Source organism: Capricornis sumatraensis, chromosome 1 (genome assembly GCF_032405125.1).
Source record: "Capricornis sumatraensis isolate serow.1 chromosome 1, serow.2, whole genome shotgun sequence".
In the NCBI taxonomy this organism is placed as follows: Eukaryota; Metazoa; Chordata; class Mammalia; order Artiodactyla; family Bovidae; genus Capricornis; species Capricornis sumatraensis.
The window spans coordinates 13177663-13204095 of NC_091069.1; the positions used below are offsets into that span (position 1 = coordinate 13177663).

Here is a 26433-nt window from a genome sequence, read left to right on the forward strand (position 1 = left end):
ATGCACAAAAATAAACTTAAAATGGATTAAAGATCTAAATGTAAGACCAGAAACTATAAAACTCCTAGAGGAGAACATAGGCAAAACACCCTCCAACAAGACTCACCAACTCTCCGGCATAAATCACAGCAGGAACCTCTATGACCCACCTCCCAGAATACTGGAAATAAAAGCAAAAATAAACAAATGGGACCTAATTAAAATTAAAAGCTTCTGCACAACAAAGGAAACTCTAAGCAAGGTGAAAGGACAGCCTTCAGAATGGGAGAAAATAACAGCAAATGAAGCAACTGACAAACAACTAATCTCAAAAATATACAAGAATTGATGCTTTTGAACTGTGGTGTTGGACAAGACTCTTGAGAGTCCCTTGGACTGCAAGGAGATCCAACCAGTCCATTCTAAAGGAGATCAGCCCCAGGTGTTCTTTGGAAGGAATGATGCTAAAGCTGAAAGTCCAGTACTTTGGCCACCTCATGCAAAGAGTTGACTCACTGGAAAAGACTCTGATGCTAGGAGGAATTGGGGGCAGGAGGAAAAGGGGATGACAGAGGATGAGATGGCTGGATGGCATCACTGACTTGATGGACGTGAGTTTGAGTGAACTCCAGGAACTGGTGATGGACAGGGAGGCCTGGCATGCTGCGATTCATGGGGTCACAAAGAGTCAGACACAACTGAGCGACTGAACTGACTGAAGGTTATTTAATTTGCCTTGGGTTGGAAAGCTAGCAAGTGGCAGATACAGAATTTGAATGGAGGCACCAAGATACCTCTTTAAGCTGATTTCCCCTGAATTCCCCCCAGTGATGTGTTTGACCTCATGGAGATTGCAGAGCCCTTCTGCTCAGGAGTCTCTTCAAGGCACTCTTCATGTCTCTGTTTCTCAGGCTGTAGATGAATGGGTTCAGCATGGGAGTCACCACGGCATACATCACCGCTGCAATCCTGTCCATGCTGGCTGAATCCGCAGAGGAGGGAATGAAGTACACCCCAATAGCAGACATGTAGAACAAGCAAATTGCTGAAAGGTGGGAGCTGCAGGTGGAGAAGGCTTTCCACTTCCCACTCGCTGATGGGATGTGCACTATGGCAGCCACAATGCGGGCATAGGAAATGACAATCAGCAAGGGGATCAAGATGGTTAATGCCCCTCCCCAGTATGTTAACACACATCTGTTGGCATAAGTATCAGAACAAGAGAGCTTCAACAGGGGGAGAAGTTCACAAAAGAAATGGGGGATGATGTTGTCAGTGCAGAAGGATATCTGAGTCAGGAGAAGGGTGTGGGTTAGAGAGTAAGCCTGAGCAAGGATTAGGGACATGACTACCAGCAGGATACAGCATCTGGGACTCATGACCAAGGGGTAGTGAAGAGGGTGGCAGATGGCTACCAGCCGGTCATATGCCATCACTGCCAGGAGGAAAACATCTAGACCAATGAACCACAGGAAGAAGTAGATCTGAGACAGGCATCCAGCATAGGGGATGGTATGCCTGTGAGCCTGGATGTTCACCAACATCCTGGGGACAGTGGTGGATGATAAACCCAGGTCAGTGAGGGAGAAGTGGGCCAGGAAGAAGTACATGGGGGTGTGGAGGTGAGGGTCAGAGACAATGGCCAGGCTGATGGTGATGTTCCCCACCACAGTGATCAGGTACACGCTCAGGAAGATGCCAAAGAGAAGAGGCTGCTGTTCCCGGTGCTCAGACAGGCCCAGGAGGAGGAATTCAGAGACACTGAATGTGTGGTTTCCTGGTTTCATCTCACTGGTGTAAACTAAGGAATAAAATGAAGGATGATGCTTCCAAAACTTTTCTTGCCTTCATATTGTCTAGATGTAAACAAAAGCATAAAATAAATATAGAATCAGGATATTAATAGCTATGCATTATTTCATTTAAACCTAAACAGATCTGTGAGACTGTTATTATTATATCCATTTTATTGATAAATGAATGAGTTTCTTTGAAAGAGTCAAAGGCAAAGTTTAAACCTGGCAATTCTGATTTTGGAGTTTGCGATCTTAACCTCCTTACCAGTCTGCCTCTGATTCGGTGTCCAGAACTCATTCATTTATTCATTCCACATATTCAGTGAGTACTGACTATAACTACCAGAGAAACAATGGTTCCTGCCTTTCTATGGATAACATGCTAGTCAGAGGAGTCCTGTAATATACAAAGACTTTTATAAAAAAACAAATAATAATTCAAATGAAGGCAAAATATAGCTATCACTAGCTGGTTGCTTTAAATTTTGTGGTCAGCAAAGAACTCACCATGAATTAAAAATGATTAAAAATGAGCCAACCAAATAGAGAATTGTGGGAAAGAGTGTTTGTAGGAAGTGTAAACAGGGCAGGAGCACACGTATTTGGAGGAGCAGAAGGAAGGCAAGTGGGGCTCAAATATGGTAGGTGGAGAGGAGTAGGGGGGGTGGAGAGGGGTAGGAGAAGGGAGAGGGTTGGGAGAGGGGATGAGGGGTGGGAGGGGCATATGGGGGTAGACAGAGCATGTACACCATGGAGTAAAGATTCCCGGTAATGTTGGAGACCTGCTGGCATGGGTGGCTCTTTAAAAAGCTGCTGCTGCTGCTAAGTCGCTTCAGTCGTGTCCGACTCTGTGTGACCCCATAGACGGCACCCCACCAGGCTCCACCATCCCTGGGATTCTCCAGGCAAGAACACTGGAGTGGATTGCCATTTCCTTCTCCAATGCATGAAAGTGAAAAGTGAAAGTGAAGCCGCTCAGTTGTGTCCGACTCTTCGTGACCCCATGGACTGCAGCCTACCAGGCTTCTCCATCCATGGGATTTTCCAAGCAAGAGTACTGGAGTAGGGTGCCATTGCCTTCTCTGCAGACGGGATCAATCATGGGATCTGACTGAGGGTGTGGAAGGATCATTCTGCTACTGTGGGGAGAAGGACTGTAGGGGCAAGAATGACTATATAGTACAAGGAGACCAGTTAGAAAATTCAGGGACTTCCCTGATGGTCCAGCGGTTAAGAATCCACCTTGCAATGCAGGGGACAGTGAATTAGACTGCACATGCCTCAGGACAACTGAGCCCCAGACGCTGCAATGAAAGATCCCACATGATGCAGCTAAGATCAGAAGCAGCAATAAATAAATAAATAGATAGATAAGTTGTTGTTTACTTTTAAGAGAAAATTCATATAGAATCCAGCCAGGTATAGAGACAGGATGAAGTAGCTGGATTTGGGTGATGATTTGGGGAGTTTAGTGACTTGCCCAAGAAACCAGAAGTGGTAGACAGAGATATGGAGTAGATTAAGGCTTTTCACTCCTACGGCTGCAGTCTTAGAGATACAAGTAGTAAAATTCTCTAAAGCAAACAGGAAAGGATTAAGGGGATTTCTTTTATCAATGGAATCTGTTTAAAAATTATATAGCTTAAAATACCCAAGAAATGGTCTTTCTTTAGAATATTTCTCAAATGGCAAAAATCCCTGTAATGCCCTGGAAACATTAATGGAAATTACCTGTTAGTTTTCTTTGCCCTTCTTGAGAAAATTATTATTGTTACAGTTTAGCCAGCAATATTTACTCTTTTACTCTGTATTTATTTAGTCTCAGCATTTGTCTTTACTGATTTTATTCTCTGAAGCTTTTTAGTTGTATTACTTCTAGTACTTTCTAGTTTTTTAAGGTGATCATTGACTTGTTTTCAAACTTTGTTTTTTAATTAAATCTTTTAAAGTAAAGAAAAAAAGAAAGAAAGAAAAGCAGAGTGCCAGTGATACAGACAACTCTTAATTATTTCCAGAAGAGGGAGAATTAAAAAGGCAAAGGCTTCAGGGACCATTTGCAGGACTGTGGATAGATACAGAAATCATTTCTGATGTGTTTCCTATGTGACAATGACGTCTATCATTTAATCCATACAACCTTTATGCCATGCATCTTTACTCTGCACTTCCAGATCAGGAAAGCTCAGAGAGGCTAAGGGACCAGATTAAGATCACACAGCAATAAGGGAATAAGTCAGTATTCAAACTAAGATCTCTCTTAAACCAAATCTGGAAATTTGTCCATCATGCAATTCTACCTCCTAAGGCAGGCCTTTATTTTCTCATGCGTACTAGAGAGGGACTAAAGTCCCTGATGCTGTTAAAGATTGAGGGCAGAAGGAGGCGACGGCGTCAGAGGATGAGATGGCTGGATGGAATAACCGATGCAATGAACATGAACTTGGACAAACTTTGGGAGATGGTGAGGGACAGGGAGGCCTGGTATGCTGCAGTCCATGGGGTCACAAAGAGTCCGACATGACTGGGTGACTAAACACTCACTAGAGATATTTGTTAACTTTGTAATCATGTGAAATAAATCCAACCTTTAAAATACCTCCACTTTGGGTCTGGGGAGCCATGTTTGTAATTTTTCATCTATTCAAATATTTATTGATTGTCTACATTACACTAGAAATGCCCCTGGGCATGAGATATTTAAAGTTATTTGAAGCAGACACAGTCTCTGCATGTACAGTCTGATTGGAGAGAGTGACAACAAGCAAATGAACAAGAAAATACATAGTCAAAACTCTGCTGAGTATGAAAAGGAGAGATACAGGGGTGACACTGAGAACATATAATTAGAGGACCTAATTTAGAAAGGAGTTCAGGGAAAACTTCTTTGAGAAAATTAGAAGTAGAAGAAAGAAGAGGAGGGGATGAAAACTTTCCAGCACATGTGGTGGTCTGGAGGAGGGAAAGGGCTGGTCGGTAGAGGAAAAGCAGTGTGACTGGAGGGTAGTGAGCAGGCAATGAGCTGCATGTAATATAACCTCTTTGGCCACAGGTGGTTGAACCATGGAATTGGATGAGTCAAACTGAGTCAGGAGAATTGTCATTTAAAACTCAGAGTTAGTGATACAGAGACTTGAACCATTAGTTTTGGGCTCTGAAAATATAAGTCCCTGTGTGTTCGTGGGTGTGTAAGTCTCTCAGTCTTGTCTGACTATTTTTAACTCTTTTACTGTAGCCTGCCAGGCTCCTCTGTCCATGAGATTCTCCAGACGATAATACTGGAGTGGGTTGCCATACCCTCCTCTAGGGGATCTTCCTGACCCAGGGATCGAACCCGCTTCTCCTGCGGTTCCTGCATCAGCAGGCAGGTTCTTTACCACTAGTGCCACCGCAGATGATGAATGCCCTTGTTGTTGTTGAATTACTGGACAATGTTCTTGGCAAGTGCCAATTTGTAGTTGACATTACACAACATTGTAAAGTAATTATACTCTCAAGAAATATGTTCATCCATCTGGAATTTTCTAGGCAAGAGTGTTGGAGCAGGTTGCCATTTTCTACTCCAGGGGATTTTCCCAACCCAGGAATCAAACACCTGTCTCTTGCATCTCCTGCATTGGTAGGCAGATTATTTACCATGCACCACCTGGGAAGCCCATTATATAGGATTCCTTATACAGGACACTGACCAATGGATGTGAGTTTGAGCAAACTCCAGGAGAGAGTGAAGGACAGGGAAGCCTGTTGTACTGCAGTCCACGGGGTCACCAAGAGTCAGACAAGACTTAGGGACTGAGCACATCATTACACTGGAATCATTGACTTAAATCATTGGCCACTGGCTATTCACTCAACCTCCAGCCCCTCCCCTCCACAGAAGGTCACCTGACAACCAGCATCCTACCTCGCTGCTAAGTCACTTCAGTCGTGTCCGACTCTGTGCAACCCCATAGACGGCAGCCCACCAGGCTCCCCCGTCCCTGGGATTCTCCAGGCAAGAGTACTGGAGTGGGGTGCGTGGGGTGCCATTTCCTTCTCCAATGCATGAAAGTGAAAAGTGAAAGTGAAGTCGCTCAGTCGTGTCCGACCCTGAGTGACCTCATGGACTGCAGCCTTCCAGGCTCCTCTGTCCATGGGATTTTCCAGGCAAGAGTACTGGAGTGGGGTGCCATTGCCTTCCCCGATCCTACCTTGAATGAGGTCCAAAATTCACCTCATTGACATAATAAAAACACATTTTCCCAGAGCAGCTGCTTTCTGATGTTCCAGTTTATTTTCACTCTTCTGAGTCTTTCCCACCCCACCCAACCCTCAACAGGAGGCAGAATGACTCAGTGCTCAAGAGGGCAGACTCTAGTGTAAAACGGACCTGGCAATCGATTTCTTCTCTCATCTGTGAGCCAGGGATAAATTACAAAATATCTCAATGATCACAACAACAGCAATAGCAAGAATAACAAGTATTGATTCATCCTGCCAGACGTTGAACTAAAAGTGCTTTACTTCTCTCACCATGGTATTTTCACTCTGATTAGATGAACTCTCTATTTTTCAGATGAGGACACTGAGATGTAAAGAGGTAAAGCAATTTGTCCCAGATGAGGTGGCAGGTGAGCAGTAAAACCCAGACTTGAACTGCAGGGTATCTGATTCAACACTTACCCGGCTGATCTCAAGCCAACCTCAGCTGTTACTCAGCACGGGGTTCTGCACTCAAACACTTTCTCCTTGGACAGTGGCAAATTCACATCACAGCCCCATTAGGAGACTCAGCCTCTTCTCCTTGTGTAATGGAAATGAAACCCAGTGTTGTCGGCAACTATGGAGTAGATTTCTAGAATCACAATAAATGAAACTGAGAGGGCCTGAGGGGACTCTTGCTGGGAATATTTTCCAGGTTTGGAGACTCTAGTGACCTCATTAGTGGGAATAGAGACTAAGTGTCTCTGAATCCCTAAAGAGAGGAGGAGCACTGCTCTTTCCAGTTGGGATTTCTGTTCTACATGCATGCTCTTAGAGAGCGTTCCTTTTGTCCATCACCTGGGGAGGCAATGTTCTGGGCTTGCTACTGTTGCCCTGTTCTCTTATATCTGTGGCTCAGAGGAAGAACTTGGGTGAACAGTCTGGGCATAATCTAGTTCTTCATTTGGACTTGACACGGTCTTAGCCCAAGTATCTTGACAAATATTTCAACCCTTCTGTATGTTAGTCTCCTCATCAAGTGCAACTAGGGTGTCTTTTAAGGAACAGAAATTCTTTAGTTTAATGTAGACCAATTTATCAGTATCGTTTGATTTATTTTGTTCACCAAATTTATTTTGTTTGTGAGATTCATCACTGTTTAGTGTGTATTTTGTTTATTCTCATTCTGTTAAGAATTCCATTATACAAATATACTACAATTTTTAATCCATTGTAACATTGATGAAATGCTACCTGGTGCTCAGATGGTAAAGAATCTGTCTCTCTGTAGTGCAAGAGACCTGGTTTTGATCCCTGGGTTGGTAACAATCCCTGGAGAAGAGAATGGCTACCCACTCCAGTATTCTGGCCTGGAGAATTCCATGGACAGAAGAGCCTGGTGGGCTATAGTCCATGGGGTCAAAAAGAATTGGACATAACTGAGCAACACACACACACACACACACACACACACACACACACACAATGTAAATGGACATTTAGGATTTTTTTTCCAGTTTGGGACTATTATAAATAGGGCTGATGTGACATTCTTATAACTATCATCTGTTAATATGCATATATATGTAATTCTTTGGGGGCACATACCTAGGTATGGAAATGCTAGGTTACAGTGAATACGTGAAAAGATACCACCCAATGGTAGTCCAGGACTTCCCTGGTGGCTGAGATGGTAAAGCGTCTGCCTAAAATGCGGGAGACCTGGGTTCAATCCCTGGGTTGGGAAGATCTCCTAGAGAAGGAAATGGCAAAGAGTCGGACATGATTGAGCAACTTCACTTTCACTTTCAATGGTAGTCCAGAGGGTCCAGAGTATGTACTCCCACTTGTGGCATAAGATGGTTTTAGTTGCTCTACAACCCCAGGAAGACTCAGATTGCTAGTCTTCTAAATTTTAGTCATGCTGATGGGTGTGTGATAGTATCTCATGGTGGTTTTAATTTGTATTTATTTGACATTAAAAATTGAATTTGAACACCTTTTGTTATGAATGTTGTTCATTTGGATATCTTAAGTGAAGTAGTCATTCAAATATTTTAATTATTTTTCTATGGCATTTTCTCCCCCTTTTTTTCCATTGATATAAAGAATTTTTTATATAGTCTGAATCTGATTTTCTTTGTTGAAGAAAGGTAGGTAGCCAGCTATATAGACAGGTGGATAGATAGATAGACAGAATCTTTTCCTACTCTGTGCATTGCCTTTTAACTATCTAAATGATATATTTTGATGAACAACAGATCATAAATTTAAGGTAGTCAAGTTTGTCGATTTATTCCTTTATGACTTGTAATTTTTGTGTTTTTAAAAATATGGCCAAATATATAAAAATATCCTTGTATATTATTTCTAAGAAGCTTTTAGTTTTTACCTTTCACTTTTAGATCTATAATCTTCTGGAAGCAATTTTTGTCTATGGTGTGAATTATTATTAATATTTTTTAATTAATTAATTTATTTATTTTTAAAATTTTTATTTTTACTTTATTTTACTTTACAATACTGTATTGGTTTTGCCATACATTGACATGAATCCAGCACAGGTGTACATGCGTTCCCAAACATGAACCCCCCTCCCACCTCCCTCCCCATAACATCTCTCTGGGTCATCACTGTGCACCAGCCCCAAGCATGCTGTATCCTGCGTCGGACATAGACTGGCGATTCGATTCTTACATGATAGTATACCTGTTACAATGCCATTCTCCCAAATCATCCCACCCTCTCCCTCTCCCTCTGAGTCCAAAAGTCCGTTATACACATCTGTGTCTTTTTTGCTGTCTTGCATACAGGGTCATCATTGCCATCTTTCTAAATTCCATATATATGTGTTAGTATACTGTATTGGTGTTTTTCTTTCTGGCTTACTTCACTCTGTATAATTGGCTCCAGTTTCATCCATCTCATCAGAACTGATTCAAATGTATTCTTTTTAACAGCTGAGTAATACTCCATTGTGTATATGTACCACAGCTTTCTTATCCATTCATCTGCTGATGGACATCTAGGTTGTTTCCATGTCCTGGCTATTATAAACAGTGCTGCGATGAACATTGGGGTACATGTGTCTCTTTCAATTCTGGTTTCCTCGGTGTGTATGCCCAGCAGTGGGATTGCTGGGTCAAATGGCAGTTCTATTTGCAATTTTTTAAGGACTCTCCACACTGTTCTCCAAAGTGGCTGTACTAGTTTGCATTCCCACCAACAGTGTAGGAGGGTCCCCTTTTCTCCACATCCTCTCCAGCATTTATTCCTTATAGACTTTTGGATCGCAGACATTCTGACTGGTGTGAAGTGGTACCTCATTGTGGTTTTGATATGCATTTCTCTAATAATGAGTGATGTTGAGCATCTTTTCATGTGTTTGTTAGCCATCCGTATGTCTTCTTTGGAGAAATGTCTATTTAGTTCTTTGGCCCATTTTTTGATTGGGTCGTTTATTTTTCTGGAATTGAGCTGCATAAGTTGCTTGTATATTTTTAAGATTAGTTGTTTGTCAGTTGCTTCATTTGCTATTATTTTCTCCCATTCAGAAGGCTGTCTTTTCACTTTGCTTATATTTTCCTTTGTTGTGCAGAAGCTTTTAATTTTAATTAGATCCCATTTGTTTATTTTTGCTTTTATTTCCAGAATTCTGGGAGGTGGATCATAGAGGATCCTGCTGTGATTTATGTCGGAGAGTGTTTTGCCTATATTCTCCTCTAGGAGTTTTATAGTTTCTGGTCTTACATTTAGATCTTTAATCCATTTTGAGTTTATTTTTGTGTATGGTGTTAGAAAGTGATCTAGCTTCATTCTTTTACAAGTGGTTGACCAGTTTTCCCAGCACCACTTGTTAAAGAGATTGTCTTTACTCCATTGTATATTCTTGCCTCCTTTGTCAAAGATAAGGTGTCCATATGTGTGTGGATTTATCTCTGGGCTTTCTATTTTGTTCCATTGATCTATATGTCTGTCTTTGTGCCAGTACCATACTGTCCTGATGACTGTGGCTTTGTAGTAGAGCCTGAAGTCAGGCAAGTTGATTCCTCCAGTTCCATTCTTCTTTCTCAAGATTGCTTTGGCTATTCGAAGTTTTTTGTATTTCCATACAAATCTTGAAATTATTTGTTCTAGTTCTGTGAAAAATATCGCTGGTAGCTTGATAGGGATTGCATTGAATTTGTAAGTTGCTTTGGGTAGTATGCTCATTTTCACTATATTGATTGTTCCGATGCATGAACATGGTATATTTCTCCATCTATTAGTGTCCTCTTTGATTTCTTTCATCAGTGTTTTATAGTTTTCTATATATAGGTCTTTAGTTTCTTTAGGTAGATATATTCCTAAGTATTTTATTCTTTTCGTTGCAATGGTGAGTGGAATTGTTTCCTTAATTTCTTTTTCTACTTTCTCATTATTAGTGTATAGGAATGTAAGGGATTTCTGTGTGTTGATTTTATATCCTGCAACTTTACTATATTCATTGATTAGCTCTAGTAATTTTCTGGTGGAGTCTTTAGGGTTTTCTATGTAGAGGATCATGTCATCTGCAAACAGTGAGAGTTTTACTTCTTCTTTTCCAATTTGGATTCCTTTTATTTCTTTTTCTGCTCTGATTGCTGTGGCCAAAACTTCCAGAACTATGTTGAATAGTAGCGGTGAAAGTGGGCACCCTTGCCTTGTTCCTGGCTTTAGGGGAAATGGTTTCAACATTTCAGCATTGAGGATAATGTTTGCTGTGGGTTTGTCATATATAGCTTTTATTATGTTGAGGTATGTTCCTTCTATTCCTGCTTTCTGGAGAGTTTTTATCATAAATGGATGTTGAATTTTGTCAAAGGCCTTCTCTGCATCTATTGAGATAATCATATGGTTTTTATTTTTCAATTTGTTAATGTGGTGAATTACATTGATTGATTTGCAGATATTGAAGAATACTTGCATCCCTGGGATAAAGCCCACTTGGTCATGGTGTATGATCTTTTTAATGTGTTGTTGGATTCTGATTGCTAGAATTTTGTTGAGGATTTTTGCATCTATGTTCATCAGTGATATTGGCCTGTAGTTTTCTTTTTCTGTGGCATCTTTGTCAGGTTTTGGTATTAGGGTGATGGTGGCCTCATAGAATGAGTTTGGAAGTTTACCTTCCTCTGCAATTTTCTGGAAGAGTTTGAGTAGGATAGGTGTTAGCTCTTCTCGAAATTTTTGGTAGAATTCAGCTGTGAAGCCATCTGGACCTGGACTTTTGTTTGCTGGAAGATTTCTGATTACAGTTTCAATTTCCGTGCTTGTGATGGGTCTGTTAAGATTTTCTATTTCTTCCTGGTTCAGTTTTGGAAAGTTGTACTTTTCTAAGAATTTGTCCATTTCTTCCACGTTGTCCATTTTATTGGCATACAAGTGCTGATAGTAGTCTCTTATGATCCTTTGTATTTCTGTCTTGTCTGTTGTGATCTCTCCATTTTCATTTCTAATTTTATTGATTTGATTTTTCTCTCTTTGCTTCTTGATGAGTCTGGCTAATGGTTTGTCAATTTTATTTATCCTTTCAAAGAACCAGCTTTTGGCTTTGTTGATTTTTGCTATGGTCTCTTTTGTTTCTTTTGCATTTATTTCTGCCCTAATTTTTAAGATTTCTTTCCTTCTACTAACTCTGGGGTTCTCCAATTCTTCCTTTTCTAGTTGCTTTAGTTGTAGAGTTAGGTTATTTATTTGACTTTTTTCTTGTTTCTTGAGGTATGCCTGTATTGCTATGAACTTTCCTCTTAGCACTGCTTTTATAGTGTCCCACAGGTTTTGGGTTGTTTTGTTTTCATTTTCATTCGTTTCTATGCATATTTTGATTTCTTTTTTGATTTCTTCTGTGATTTGTTGGTTATTCAGAAGTGTGTTGTTCAGCCTCCATATGTTGGAATTTTTAATAGTTTTTCTCCTGTAATTGAATCTAATCTTAATGCATTATGGTCAGAAAAGATGCTTGGAATGATTTCGATTTTTTTGAATTTATCAAGTTTAGATTTATGGCCCAGGATGTGATCTATCCTGGAGAAGGTTCCATGAGCACTTGAAAAAAAGGTGAAATTCATTGTTTTGGGGTGAAATGTCCTATAGATATCAATTAGGTCTAACTGATCTAATGTATCATTTAAAGTTTGCGTTTCTTTGTTAATTTTCTGTTTAGTTGATCTGTCCATAGGTGTGAGTGGGGTATTAAAGTCTCCTGCTATTATTGTGTTATTATTGATTTCCCCTTTCATACTTGTTAGCATTTGTCTTACATATTGCGGTGCTCCTATATTGGGTGCATATATATTTATAATTGTTATATCTTCTTCTTGGATTGATCCTTTGATCATTATGTAGTGGCCTTCTCTGTCTCTTTTCACAGCCTTTGTTTTAAAGTCTATTTTATCAGAAATGAGTATTGCCACTCCTGCTTTCTTTTGGTCTCTATTTGCGTGGTATATCTTTTTCCAGCCCTTCACTTTCAGTCTGTATGTGTCCCTTGTTTTGAGGTGGGTCTCTTGTAAGCAGCATATAGAGGGGTCTTGTTTTTGTATCCATTCGGCCAGTCTTTGTCTTTTGGTTAGGGTATTCAACCCATTTACATTTAAGGTAATAATTGATAAGTATGATCCCGTTACCATTTACTTTATTGTTTTGGGTTCGGGTTTATACACCCTTTTTGTGTTTCCTGTCTAGAGAATATCCTTTAGAATTTGTTGGAGAGCTGGTTTGGTGGTGCTGAATTCTCTCAGCTTTTGCTTGTCTGTAAAGCTTTTGATTTCTCCTTCGTATTTGAATGAGATCCTTGCTGGGTACAGTAATCTGGGCTGTAGGTTATTGTCTTTCATCACTCTAAGTATGTCTTGCCATTCCCTCCTGGCCTGAAGAGTTTCTATTGAAAGATCAGCTGTTATCCTTATGGGAATCCCCTTGTGTGTTATTTGTTGTTTTTTCCTTTCTGCTTTTAATATTTGTTCTTTGTGTTTGAGCTTTGTTAATTTGATTAATATGTGTCTTGGGGTGTTTCGCCTTGGGTTTATCCTATTTGGAACTCTCTGTGTTTCTTGGACTTGGGTGATTATTTCCTTCCCCATTTTAGGGAAGTTTTCAACTATTATCTCCTCAAGGATTTTCTCATGGCCTTTCTTTTTGTCTTCTTCTTCTGGGACTCCTATAATTCAAATGTTGGAGCATTTCATATTGTCCTGGAGGTCTCTGAGATTGTCCTCATTTCTTTTAATTCGTTTTTCGTGTTTCCTCTCTGATTCATTTATTTCTACCATTCTATCTTCTATTTCACTAATCCTATCTTCTGCCTCCGTTATTCTACTTTTTGTTGCCTCCAGAGTGTTTCTGATCTCATTTATTGCATTATTCATTATATATTGACTCTTTTTTATTTCTTCTAGGTCCTTGTTAAACCTTTCTTGCATCTTCTCAATCCTTGTCTCTAGGCTATTTATCTGTGATTCCATTTTGATTTCAAGATTTTGGATCATTTTCACTATCAATATTCGGAATTCTTTCTCAGGTAGATTCCCTACTTCTTCCTCTTTTGTTTGGTTTGGTGGGCAACTCTCCTGTTCCTTTACCTGCTGAGTATTCCTCTGTCTCTTCATCTTGGTTATATTGCTGCGTTTGTGGTGGCCTTTTTATATTCTGATAATTTGTGGAGTTCTCTTTATTATGGAGCTTCCTCACTGTGGGTGGGGTTCTATCAGTGGCTTGTCAAGGTTTCCTGGTTAGGAAGGCTTGTGTTTGAGTTCTGGTGGGTGGAGCTGGGTTTCTTCTCTCTGGAGTGCAATGGAGTGACCAGTAATGGGTTATGAGACATCAAAGGTTTTGGAATAACTTTGAGCTGCCTGTATATTGAAGCTCAGGGGAGTGTTCCTGTGTTGCTGGAGAATTTGCATGGTGTGTCTTGTTCTGGAACTTGTTGGCCCTTGGGTGGAGCTTGGTTTCAGTGTAGGTATGGAGGCATTTGATGAGCTCCTATTGCTTAATGTTCCCTGAATTCAGGAGTTCTCTAATGTTTTCAGGCTTTGGACTTAAGCCTCCTGCTTCTGGTTTTCAGTTTTATTTTTACAGTAGCCTCTAGACTTCTCCATCTATACAGCACTGATGATAAAACATCTAGGTTAAAGATGAAAAGTTTCTCCACATTGAGGGACACTCAGAGAGGTTCACTGAGTTACAAGGAGAAGAGAAGAGGGAGAGGGTAGTTAGAGGTGACTGGAATGAGATGGGGTGAGATCAAAAGAGGAGAGAGCAAGCTAGCCAGTAGTCACTTCCTTATGTGCACTCTATAGTCTGGACCGCTCAGAGGTATTTACGGAGTTATACAGGGAAGAGGAGAGGGAGGAAGTAGACAGAGGTGGCCAGGAGGATAAGAGAGAGGAATGAGAAGGAGAGAGACAAATCCTGCCAGTAACCAGTTTCTTAGGTGTTTTCCACCGTCTGGAACACACAGAGATTCACAGAGTTGGATAGAGAAGAGATGGGGGAGGAAAGAGACAGAGGCCACCTGGTGGAGAAAAAGGAGAGTCCAAAGGAGGAGAGAGTGGTCAAGCCAGTAATCTCGCTCTCAGGTAAAATTGGGTAGTAAAGTTTGGGTTTTTAAATGTACAAAATTGACAACAAAAATCAAAGAGCAAAGATTAAAAATCTAGAGTAGAGGTTGGATTTTCAAAAATACAATATTAAAGAAAAGAAGCAGAAGGAAAAAGGAAGAAAGAAAAAAAAAGAGAGAAAAACAAAAACAAAAACAAGAATTATTAAAAAAAAACAAACAAATAAGAAAACACACCAACAACCACCCAAAGACTATATATGGTGTTTGCCTTAAAAAAAAAAAAAGAGTCTTTTTTTTAAAATAGTAATAGTAAGTTATAGAAATAAAAATTAGAGGAGAAATAAAAGACTTAACAATTAAAAAAAGTTAGAAAAAAAAAGGAATTATTTTAAAAATAGTAAAAATATATCTGGCTCTTCTCTGATGTTGTGGGCAGTGTGGGGTCACTTCCAAGGCGGTTCCCTCTGTTTAACTTCTTCTGTTTGCTGGTTTTTTAGGCTCACTAGTTCAGTCGCGCTGTGGGGAGGGGGGATGCTGCAAACAAATAGCACTGTTGTGTGCACACAGTGTCTCAGCCCTCTTGACCTGTCCCTGCTCGCGGCACACAAACCGCTCTGGCTCTACGATGCTCAGCCGGGAACCGTCTGAGGCCAGGCCTAGGCTGCGTGCACTTCCCCGGTCTAAGCCGCTCAGGTTCAGCACTCAGGTAGCCCTCAGAGGCACAGATTCGGTTGGGACTGCGTTTTGTGCCCTTCCCAGGTCTGAGTAGCTCAGGAGTTTGGCGAGCGCGATAGCTGCGACTTGTCGCGTTTTCTGCCTCTGCTGCTCAGTTTTCTGGGTGGACCGCTGGCGCCCCTTGTGAGGCAGATGGTGACTGTCCAGCACCCCCAGAAGTCTTAGCAAAGAAGCCTACTTGCAGTTAGGTAAGTAAGGTCCCTCCGGGTCTGCAATTGCCCCTTTCCAGTCCTTACGGCTCTGGCTGCCTGTCCCCGGCGGGGGATGGTCTGCAGCTGGCTTTTTCCGCTCCATCCTTTGTTCTGTGCTCGGTCCTGGCAGTGTCTTATGTTCGAGCTTTTTGTGCGGTAGCTATCCCACAGTCTGGTTTGCTAGCCCAAGTTAGATTGTTCTGGTTGCTCATGGGGCATTCCTGCCCGATTCTTACAAATCTCTGCAGCCCGCGCCTCCTGCGCTTCCCTGCCCTGCCCCCACTTGCTTGTGGCGGATGCAGGCGTCTGTGCTGCTTTTCCGCTGGGGGAGTTACTGTTGGGCTTGTAATCTGTTGGTTTTAATTATTTATTTACTTTTCCCTTCCTGTTATGTTGCCCTCTGTGTTTCCAAGGCTTGCCACAGACGTGGCAGGGAGAGTGTTTCCTGGTGTTTGGAAACCTCTCTTCTTAAAATTCCCTTCCCAGGACGGGCTTCCCTTCCCAGGACGGGCTTCCCTTCCCAGGACAGAGCTCCCTCCCCACCTCCTTTGTCTCCTTTTTCGTCTTTTATACTTTTTCCTACCTGTTTTTGAAGACAATGGTCTGCTTTTCTGGTTGCCTGATGTCCTCTGCCAGCCTACAGAAGTTGTTTTGTGGAGTTTGCTCAGTGTTGAAATGTTCTTTTGAGGAATTTGTGAGGGAGAAAGTGGTCTTCCCGTCCTATTCCTCCTCCATCTTTGATTCTCCTATGGTGTGAATTATAATTCATTTTTGTTCTCTATGAATATTCAACTACCCTAGCACCCTTTGTTGAAAATCCATCTTTTCTTTGTGGCATTTCAGGATCACCTTTGTCATATGTACCAATATATGAGTATGTGTATAGCTGTGTGGGCTTCCCTGGTAGCTCAGCCGGTAAAGAATCTGCCTGCATGCAGGAGACCCTGCTTCCATTACCGGAGAAGGGATAGGCTACCCACTCCAGTGTTCATGGGCTCTCTGGTGGGTTAGACAGTGAAAAACCTGCCTGCAATGTGGAAGACCTAGACTCAATCCCTGGGTTGTGAAGTTCCCCTGGAGGAGTGCATGGCAACCCCCTCCAATATTCTTGCCTAGAGAATCCCCATGGACAGAAGAGCCTAGCAGACTACAGTCCATGGAGCTGCAAAGAGTCAGACACAACTGCCTGACTAAACACAGCACAGTAGCACATAGCTGTACATTCAGATCTTTGTGTGAGAAATTTATATTTCTTTTGCATAAATCCCTAAGAGTGGAATTGCAGGGCCAAGGGTATATTTAACTACAGGAGAAACTGACAAACTATTTCTTAAACAGTTCTATATTATGCAAAACTGCCTGTAATGTATGAGAGTTCTAACATCCTCACTACCACTAGGAATTGCCATTTATCTGAATTTTGGCCATTGTAGTGGGTTTGTTGTCCTATATCATTGTGGTTTTCATTTCCATTAATCTAATGACTAATGACATTGAGTGTCTTTATATACACTAATTTGCTATATATCTTCCTTTGGTGAGATATCTGTTTAAATTTTTCACATTTTTTTTCAAATAATTGGATTGCTTGTCTTTTGTATATGTTCTGGATTCAAGTCTTTATCAGAAATACATTTTGAGAATATTTTCTGCCAGTCTGAAGCCTGTCTTTCTATTTTGAATTTCCTTTGTGTTCAGTTCAGTTCAGTTCAGTTCAGTCACTCAGTTGTGTCCTACTCTTAGTGACCCCATGGGCTGCAACATGTCAGGCTTCCCTGTCCGTCCCCAAATCCCGCAGCTTACTCAAATGCATGTCCATTGAGTTGGTGGTTCCATCCAACCATCTCATCCTCTGTCATCCCCTTCTCCTCCCACCTTCAATCTTTCCCAACATCAGGGTCTTTTCCGATGAGTCAGTTCTTTGCATCAGGTGGCCAAAGTATTGGAGTTTCACCTTCAACATCAGTCCTTCCCTTTTTTTGTGTTAATATGTGATATTTGTTCTTCTCTTTCTGTCTTAGTTCACTCTGTATGACAGTCTGTAAGTCCATCCATGTCTCCTCATATGGAACAATTTTGTTCCATTTTATGGCTGATTAATATTCCATTGTATATAAGTGCCAAATCTTTATCTACTCCTCTCTTGATGGACATTTACTACTATGTATAAAAAAGATAACTAATGAGAACATACTGTAGAGCATAAGGAGCTCAGCTCAGTGCTCTATGGTGACCTAAATGGGGAGGAAATCCAAAACCAGAGGGGTGTACGTGTGCATATGACTGATTCATTTTCCTGTATAGCAGAAAATAACACAGCATTGTAAAGCAACTGTAGTCCAATAAAATTTTTTTCAAAAGGGTTTGTTTTGAAGAACAGATGCATTATGTACTGAAATGCATAGAAGTATATATACAATTATTATAATAAATTACATTAGGAAAGGAAAACTATAAATTGCCATATAAACTAAAGTTCATTTATGGAAATATGTATACCTATGGCTGATTCATGTTGATGTAAGGTAAAAACCATCACAATATTGCAAAGTAATTACCCTCTAATTAAAATAAATTAATTTAAAAAACCATCTTAGAAGGATAAATAAATAATGGATGGGTGAAGTACTTTGACTTTCTCCTTTGTGTTTATGTCTATGTTATTGTATTTGGATTCCCATCATAAAGCAGAATTAATTTTAAAAGCATCAAATCAAAAATGAATTCCCACTTGGGAGAAAAAAAATCCATCCCTCTATCCAAGCTATGACCTAACTAGAGGAAACATTAAGCCATGGGGAAGGGGCAGTAAGGAGATCTTTCCACATCTCCTTTGGGCTCACACCCACAGGGCATCACCCTGATGTTCTTCCTCAGGACAGTGTTTCCGCAATGTCGGCCGTTAGGATCACATGCCTCAGAATTCCCTGGCCCTGGAGCTCATGAATGAGCATCACTGGAGGTGGAGCTGGGATCTTCATCGTTAACAAGCTCCCAAGGGGTTCTGGGGAATGTTGAAGTTTAGGGACCACTGCCTGGGAGCATCTTTCCTGAAGGGAGTATAAAGAAAACTGAGTAATTAATAGATGTTTAATGCATGTCTCTAGCCAAGAACTTGGTGCCCAGTCCCTGTGGTCCCCTCCCTGGTGGGCAGAGCATAGTCTTAATATTTCCATTTCTGAAACTGTGGATTGAGGAGTCTGCTTATTTCGCCCTGATGCTGGTGAGAGGTTTGGGACCACAGAAAGTAAGTGAAAGTGCAGTGAAGTCGCTCAGTCATGTCCGACTCTGCGACCCCATAGACTGTAGCCTACGAGGCTCCTCTGTCCATGGGATTTTCCAGGCAATAGTACTGGAGTGGATTGCCATTTCCTTCTCTAGGGGATCTTCCCAACCCAGGGCTCAAACCTGGGTCTCTGGCATTGTAGACAGACTCTACCATCTGAGCCACCAGGGAAGTCCCTGGTGAGAGGTTTGGGACCACAGATGTGGTGGCTAAATCCGGTCTTGGAGTATCCTATCGAGAAGCTGAAGCCATTTTGTCTGACTCTCTGTGACCCCACTGGCTGTAGCCACCAGGCTTTTCTGTCCATAGAATTCTCCAGGCAAGAATACTGGAGTGGGTTGCCATTCCCTTCTCCAGGGGATCTTCCCAACCCAGAAATTGAACCTGGGTCTCCCCCATTGGATTGCAGGCAGGTTCTTTACCATCTGAGCCACCAGGGAAGGCCCAGAGAAGTTGAGAAACCAGTCCTTATTCCCTGCAACTAGATCACTTGAGCATAAAGTTCAGAGTAGAACTTAGTCTCTTTCAACCAAAAGCAAGTGTGTGTGTGTGTGTGTGTGTGTGTGTACAGGTGGTCATCACCTCTTTGTGCTCTTGGCTTATGTCATTTCTTATTATAAGTTTCTAAAGATGGTGGTGGAGGAAAAGACATATCATGGTTTATCTCTTTGACACCTATTGACAACAGCATTTTTTACTATGAATTGTGGAAGTTCAAGGGGTCATGGGAACTTGTTGGATCAGGAGGAGACTGGAGAATGAAAAATACAAGTACTAGTAAAAAATATGCAACTGCCAGTAATAAGGTTGCTTCGTAAAGCAGTGATATTGCAAGACTGAGCTCTAAGGCACTCTGAGTTCAACCAGCAGATAAGCTTCTTTTTCCTTCAATCTTTATACATAATGGAAACTTTGACTATTTTTGATCCACTTTCCTTTGAGAATTTGTTGAAACTTCCTCACTATACTTACTAAAGGATTTTCAAATTTCAAAAGTTCAATATGTCACAACCTAAAGTTCAAACCTTATGACTGTTCTTAAAGGTAGAGAAACAAAATAGAAATGAGGTAGATTTTAATTTAACATCCCTCTGCTATGCTAGGGATTCATTTGGATCTGCCTGATTGTTAGTTTCTGCTTCTTTCACTGTCATTTCTCCCCCAGCAGACAGGAGAGGAGCATGAGGAAGGAGAACCAGAGCAGCGTGTCCGAGTTCCTCCTCCTGGGGCTCCCCATCTGGCCAGAGCAGCAGGGCATGTTCTTCGCCCTGTTCCTGGGCGTGTACCTGACCACAGTTCTGGGCAACCTGCTCATCATCCTGCTCATCAGGCTGGACCCTCGTCTCCACACCCCCATGTACTTCTTCCTCAGCCACTTGGCCCTCACTGATATCTCCTTTTCATCTGTCACTGTCCCTAAAATGCTGATAAACATGCAGACTCAGGATCAATCCATCCCCTATGCAAGGTGCATAACACAGATGTATTTTTTCATATTTTTTACCGATTTGGACAATTTCCTGCTCACCTCGATGGCCTATGATCGGTATGTGGCCATTTGCCACCCTCTCCACTACAGCACCGTCATGGGACAGGGGCTGTGCACCTTACTAGTAACTGTGTCCTGGATTCTCTCCTGTGCCAATGCCCTGTGTCACACCCTCCTCCTGACCCGGCTGTCCTTTTGTGCTGACCACAGCATCCCCCATTTCTTCTGTGACCTTGATGCCTTGCTGAAGCTCTCCTGCTCAGACACATTCCTCAATGAGCTGGCCATTTTCACAGTAGGAGTGGCCATCATCGTCCTCCCATTAATATGCATCCTGATCTCTTACGGACACATTGGGGCCACCATCCTGAAGGTCCCCTCCACCAAGGGGATCTGCAAAGCATTGTCAACATGTGGCTCCCACCTCTCTGTGGTGTCTCTGTATTATGGAACAATTATTGGACTGTATTTTTTCCCCTCATCCAGCACCTCCAGGGACAAGAGCACCATTGCCTCTGTGATGTACACAGTGGTCACTCCTCTGCTGAACCCCTTCATTTATAGCCTAAGGAACAGGGACATGAAGGGGGCCCTGGAGAGAGTCTTGCACAGGGCAAAACTCTTATCTCAATGACATTTGCTCATCTTATAACAGACACATGTGTTAACAGAACCCCAGATCCTGGCATGGAATAAATTCTCAGTTAATATTTTTAACTTGGATTGCATCCTATGACAGTTACTGTCTACTTCCTTACCATCATTAGCATAAATTGTTATCTTTGAGTTGATATTCTTGATTATAAATTTTGTGTATTAAACTGAGAAATTGCACAGCTGGCAGTACTTATGTTTCTCCTCTCATTTACATATTTTATTTAATTTTGTTTTTTATATATTTTTCTTTTTTTCAGATTTTATTTTATTTTATTTTTTTTACTTTACATGGAGGATAATTGCTCTAGAATGTTGTGTCGGTTCTGATGTACAGCAACATGAATCAGCTGTAAGTATACATGTATTCCCTCCCTCTTGAGTCTGCCTCTCACCACCAGCCTTCTCACCCATCTAGGTCATCACAGAACACTGAGCTAAGTTCCCTGTGTTATAGAGCTGCTTCCCACTAGCTGTCTGTGTTACACATGGTAGCGTATATGTGTCAATCCTTCTCCCAATTTGTGCCACCCTCTCCTTCCCTGGTGTGTCCATAGGTCTGTTCTCTGCATCTGTTAGCATCTCTATTCCTGATCTAGAAATAGGTTCATCAGTACTGTTTTCCAGATTCCATATATATGCATTAACATACGATATTTTTTTTTCTCTTTCTGACTTACTTCACTCTATATGACAGTCTGTAGGTCAGTCTATGTCTCAGAAAATGGCACAACTTGATCCATTTTTTTGGATGTGTAATATTCCATTGTATATATCTGCCACATCTTCATACCTCAAATCCTCTCCTGCCCTCTCCCCATGTCCATAAATCTGTTCTCCATGTCTGTTTCTCCACTGCTGCCCTACAAATAAATTATTTGGTACCATCTTTCTAGATTCCATATATATGCATTAGTATGTGATATTTATCTTTCTCTTTATGACTTACTTCACTCTGTATAATGCGCTCTAGGTTCATCCACCTCATTAGAACTGACTCAAATGTGTTTCTTTTTATGGCTGAGTAATATTCCATTACTGGCTGAGAGGAGCAACCCCATGTCCAAGGAGCAGTGGCTGCATGGGCAAGGAGGGCTGAGAGGAGCTACTCCATGTCGAAGGTCAGGAGGGGTGGCAGTGAGGAGATACCCCTCATCCAAGGTAAGGAGCAGCAGCTGCACTTTGCCGGAGCAGCTGTGAAGAGATACCCCATGTCCAAGGTAAGAGAAACCCAAGTAAGACGGTAGGTGTTGCGAGAGGGCATCAGAGGGCAGACACACTGAAACCAAAATCACAGAAAACTAGCCAATCTGATCACATGGACCACAGCCTTGTCTAACTCAAAAAACTAAGCCATGCTGTGTGGGGGCCATCTAAGATGGGAGGGTCATGATGGAGAGGTCTGACAGAATGTGGTCCACTGGAGAAGGGAATGGCAAACCACTTCAATATTCTTGCCTTGAGAACCCCATGAACAGTATGAAAAGTTAAAATGATAGGCTACTGAAAGGGGAACTCCCTGGGTCGGTAGGTGCCCAATATGCTACTGGAGATCAGTGGAGAAATAACTCCAGAAGACATAAGTAAGTGGGTGGTGTTATTAATGTGTAAGAATCACAAGGTTCTAAATTTAAGTAATGTCTGGTTGAAGGAAAATGACAAGACTTGTCATAATGTGGAAAATATTGTTCATTTATAATAAAATTTGATGGAGTTTTAGTAATGTGTTTAAACTAAAAAAAAAAAAAAAAAAAGAATGAAGGGATGGAGCCAAAGCAAAAACAATACCCAGTTATGGATGTGACTGGTGATAGAAGCAAGGTCCGATGCTGTAAAGAGCAATATTTATTGCATAGGAACCTGGAATGTTAGGTCCATGAATCAAGACAAATTGGAAGTGGTCAAACAGGAGATGGCAAGAGTGAACATTGACATTTTAGGAATCAACAAACTAAAAGGGACTGGAATGAGTGAATTTAACTCAGATCATCATCATATCTACTACTGCAGGCAGGAATCCCTCAGAAGAAATGGAGTAGCCATCATGGTCAACAAAAGAGTTTGAAATGCAGTACTTGGATGCAATCTCTAAAACGACAGAGTGGTCTCTGTTTGTTCCAGGGCAAACCATTCAATATCAAGGTAATCCAAGCCTATGCCCCAACCAGTAATGCTGAAGAAGCTGAAGTTGAACGGTTCTATGAAGACCTTCAAGACTTTTTAGAACTAACACCCAAAAAAGATGTCCTTTTCATTATACGGGACTGGAATGCAAAAGAAGGAAGTCAAGAAACACCTGGAGTAACAGGCAAATTTGGCCTTGGAGTATGTAATGAAGCAGGGCAAAGGCTAATAGAGTTTTGTCAAGAGAACGCACTGGTCATAAAAAACACTCTCTTCCAACAACACAAGAGAAGACTCTACATGTGGACATCACCAGGTGGTTAACACCAAAATCAGATTGATTATATTCTTTGCAGCCAAAGATGGAGAAGCTCTATACAGTCAGCAAAAACAAGACCGAGAGCTGACTGTGGCTCAGATCAGAACTCCTTATTGCCAAATTCAGACTTAAATTGAAGAAAGAGGAGAAAACTGCTAGACCATTCGGGTATGACCTAAATAAAATCCCTTATGATTATACAGTGGAAGTGAGAAATAAATTTAAGGGACTAGATCTGATAGACAGAGTGCCTGATGAACTATGGACAGAAGTTCGTGACAATGTACAGGAGACAAGGATCAAGACCATCCCCATGGAAAAGAAATGCAAAAAAGCAAAATGACTGCCTGGGGAGGCCTTACAAATATCCATGAAAAGAAGAGAAGCAAAAAGCAAAGGAGAAAAGGAAAGATATAAGCATCTGAATGCAGAGTTCCAGAGAATAGCAAGGAGACATAAGAAAGCCTTCTTCAGTGATCAATCCAAAGAAATAGAGGCAAACAACAGAATGGGAAAGACTAGAGATCTCTTCAAGAAAATTAGAGATACCAAGGGAACATTTCATGCAAAGATGGGCTCGATAAAGGACAGAAATGGTATGGACCTAACCAAAGCAGAAGATATTAAGAAGAGGTGGCAAGAATACACAGAAGTGAAGTGAAGTTAAGTTGCTCAGTCGTGTCCAACTCTTTGTGACCCATAGACTGTAGTGTACCAGGCTCCTCTGTCCAAGGGATTTTCCAGGCAACAGTACTGGAGTGGGTTGCCATTTCCTTCTCCAGGGGATCTTCCCAATCCAGGGCTTGAACCCAGGTCTCCTGCATTGTAGACAGACGCTTTATCATCTGAGCCACCAGGGAAGTCACAGAAGAACTATACAAAAAAGAGCTTCACGACCCAGATAATCATGATGGTGTGATCACTAATCTAGAGCCAGACATCCTGGAATGTGAAGTCAAGTGGGCCTTAGAAAGCATCATTAGGAACAAAGCTAGTGGAGGTGATAGAATTCCAGTTGAGTTATTTCAAATCCTAAAAGATGATGCTGTGAAAGTTCTGCACTCAATATGCCAGCACATTTGGAAAACTCAGCAGTGGCCACAGGACTGGAAAAGGTCAGTTTTCATTCCAATCCCAAAGAAAAGCAATGCCAAAGAATACTCAAACTACCGCACAATTGCACTCATCTCACATGCTAGTAAAGTAATGCTCAAAATTCTCCAAGCCAGGCTTCAGCAATACGTGAACCGTGAACTTCCAGATGTTCAAGCTGGTTTTAGAAAAGGCAGAGGAACCAGAGATCAAATTGCCAACATCCACTGGATCATCAAAAAAGCAAGAGAGTTCCAGAAAAACATCTACTTCTGCTTTATTGACTATGCCAAAGCCTTTGACTGTGTGGATCACAAGAGACTGTGGAAAATTCTAAGAGAGATGGGAATACCAGGCCACCTGACCTGCTTCTTGAGAAACCTGTATGCAGGTCAGGAAGCAACAGTTAGAACTGGACATGGAACAACAGACTGGTTCCAAATAGGAAAAGGAGTACGTCAAGGCTGTATATTGTCACTCTGCTTATTTAACTTCTATGCAGAGTACATCATGAGAAAAACTGGACTGGAAGAAACACAAGCTGGAATCAAGATTGCCAGGAGAAATATCAATAACCTCAGATATGCAGATGACACCACCCTTATGGCAGAAAGTGAAGAGGAGCTAAAAAGCCTCTTGATGAAAGTGAAAGAGGAGGGTGAAAAAAGCTCCAATACTTTGGTCACCAGATGTGAACAGCTAGCTCACAGGAAAAGACCCTGATGCTGAGAAAGACTGAAGGCAGAAGGAGAAGAGTGAGACAAGGGTAAGATGTTTCAATAGCATCACTGATGCAATGGACATGAACTCTGGAAAACTCCAGGAGATAGTGAGAGACAGGGAGGCCTGACATGCTGCAGTCCATGGGGTCACGAAGAGTCAGACACGACTGGGCGACTGAACGACAACAACAGTAAACGTATATGACAGAGGAATAGATAAAAATGTGGCACATAACTGTTAGTGGGAATGTAAATTGATACAGCCACTATGGAAGATGGTATGGAGATTCCTTAAAAAACTAGGAATAAAACCACCACATGACCCAGCAATCCCACTCCTAGGCATATACCCAAGGGAAACCAAAATTGAAAAAGACATATGTACCCCCAGTGTTCACTGCAGCACTATTTACAATAGCTAGAATATGGAAGCACCCTAGATGTCCATCAACAGATGAATGGACAAAGAAGATGTGGTACATATACACAATGGAATATTCAGTTCAGTTCAGCTCAGTCGCTCAGTCATGTCTGACTCTTTGCAACCCCATGAATCACAGCATGCCAGGCTTCCCTGTCCATCACCAACTCCTGGAGTTCGCTCAAACTTATGTCCATCGAGTCGGTGATGCCCTCCAGCCATCTCATCCTCTGTCGTCCCCTTCTCCTCCTGCCTCCAATCCTTCCCAGCATCAGAGTCTTTTCCAATGAGTCAACTCTTCTCATGAGGTGGCCAAAGTACTGGAGTTTCAGCTTCAGCATCAGTCCTTCCAATGAACACCCAGGACTGATCTCCTTTAGAATGGACTGGTTGTAGTCCAAGGGACTCTCAAGGGTCTTCTCCAACACCACAGTTCAAAAGCATCAATTCTTTAGCCCTCAGCTTTCTTCACAGTCCAACTCTCACATCCATACATGACTACTGGAAAAACCATAACCTTGACTAGACAGACCTTTGTTGGCAAGGTAGTATCTCTGCTTTTCAATATGCTATCTAGGTTGGTCATAACTTTCCTTCCAAGGAATAAGCGTCTTTTAATTTCATGGCTGCAGTCACTATCTGCAGTGATTTTGGAGCCCCCCCCCAAATAAAGTCTGACATGGTTTCCACTGTTTCCCCATCTATTTGTCATGAAGTGATAGGTCCAGATGCCATGATTTTAGTTTTCTGAATATCGAGCATTAAGCCAACTTTTTCACTCTCCTCTTTCACTTTCTTCAAGAGGCTTTTTAGTTCCTCTTCACTTTTTGCCATAAGGGTGATGTCATCTGCATATCTGAGGTTA

At 41.6% G+C, this 26433-nt stretch overlaps 2 protein-coding genes and 1 non-coding gene across 3 annotated transcripts; 2 read left to right on the plus strand and 1 right to left on the minus strand.

Moving 5' to 3' along the window:
* Window positions 1-821: 821 nt before the first annotated feature.
* LOC138091296 (olfactory receptor 1G1-like) lies at window positions 822-1766 on the minus strand. The gene has a single exon (XM_068987018.1). The coding sequence runs from the start codon at window positions 1764-1766 to the stop codon at window positions 822-824; it is 945 nt and encodes a 314-aa protein (XP_068843119.1).
* A 5863-nt stretch (window positions 1767-7629) lies between these two features.
* On the plus strand, window positions 7630-7701 carry TRNAF-AAA (transfer RNA phenylalanine (anticodon AAA)). Its single transcript has one exon. It is a non-coding gene; the product is annotated as a tRNA-Phe (tRNA).
* A 12227-nt stretch (window positions 7702-19928) lies between these two features.
* On the plus strand, window positions 19929-20870 carry LOC138089352 (olfactory receptor 1J4-like). The gene has a single exon (XM_068984791.1). It carries the CDS (start codon window positions 19929-19931, stop codon window positions 20868-20870), a length of 942 nt encoding a protein of 313 aa, XP_068840892.1.
* Window positions 20871-26433: the final 5563 nt, after the last annotated feature.

Coding starts and splice junctions, on each gene's coding strand:
- LOC138091296 (XM_068987018.1), bottom strand. CDS start 1,766: ATGAAACCAGGAAACCACACATTCAGTGTCTCTGAATTCCTCCTCCTG.
- LOC138089352 (XM_068984791.1), top strand. CDS start 19,929: ATGAGGAAGGAGAACCAGAGCAGCGTGTCCGAGTTCCTCCTCCTGGGG.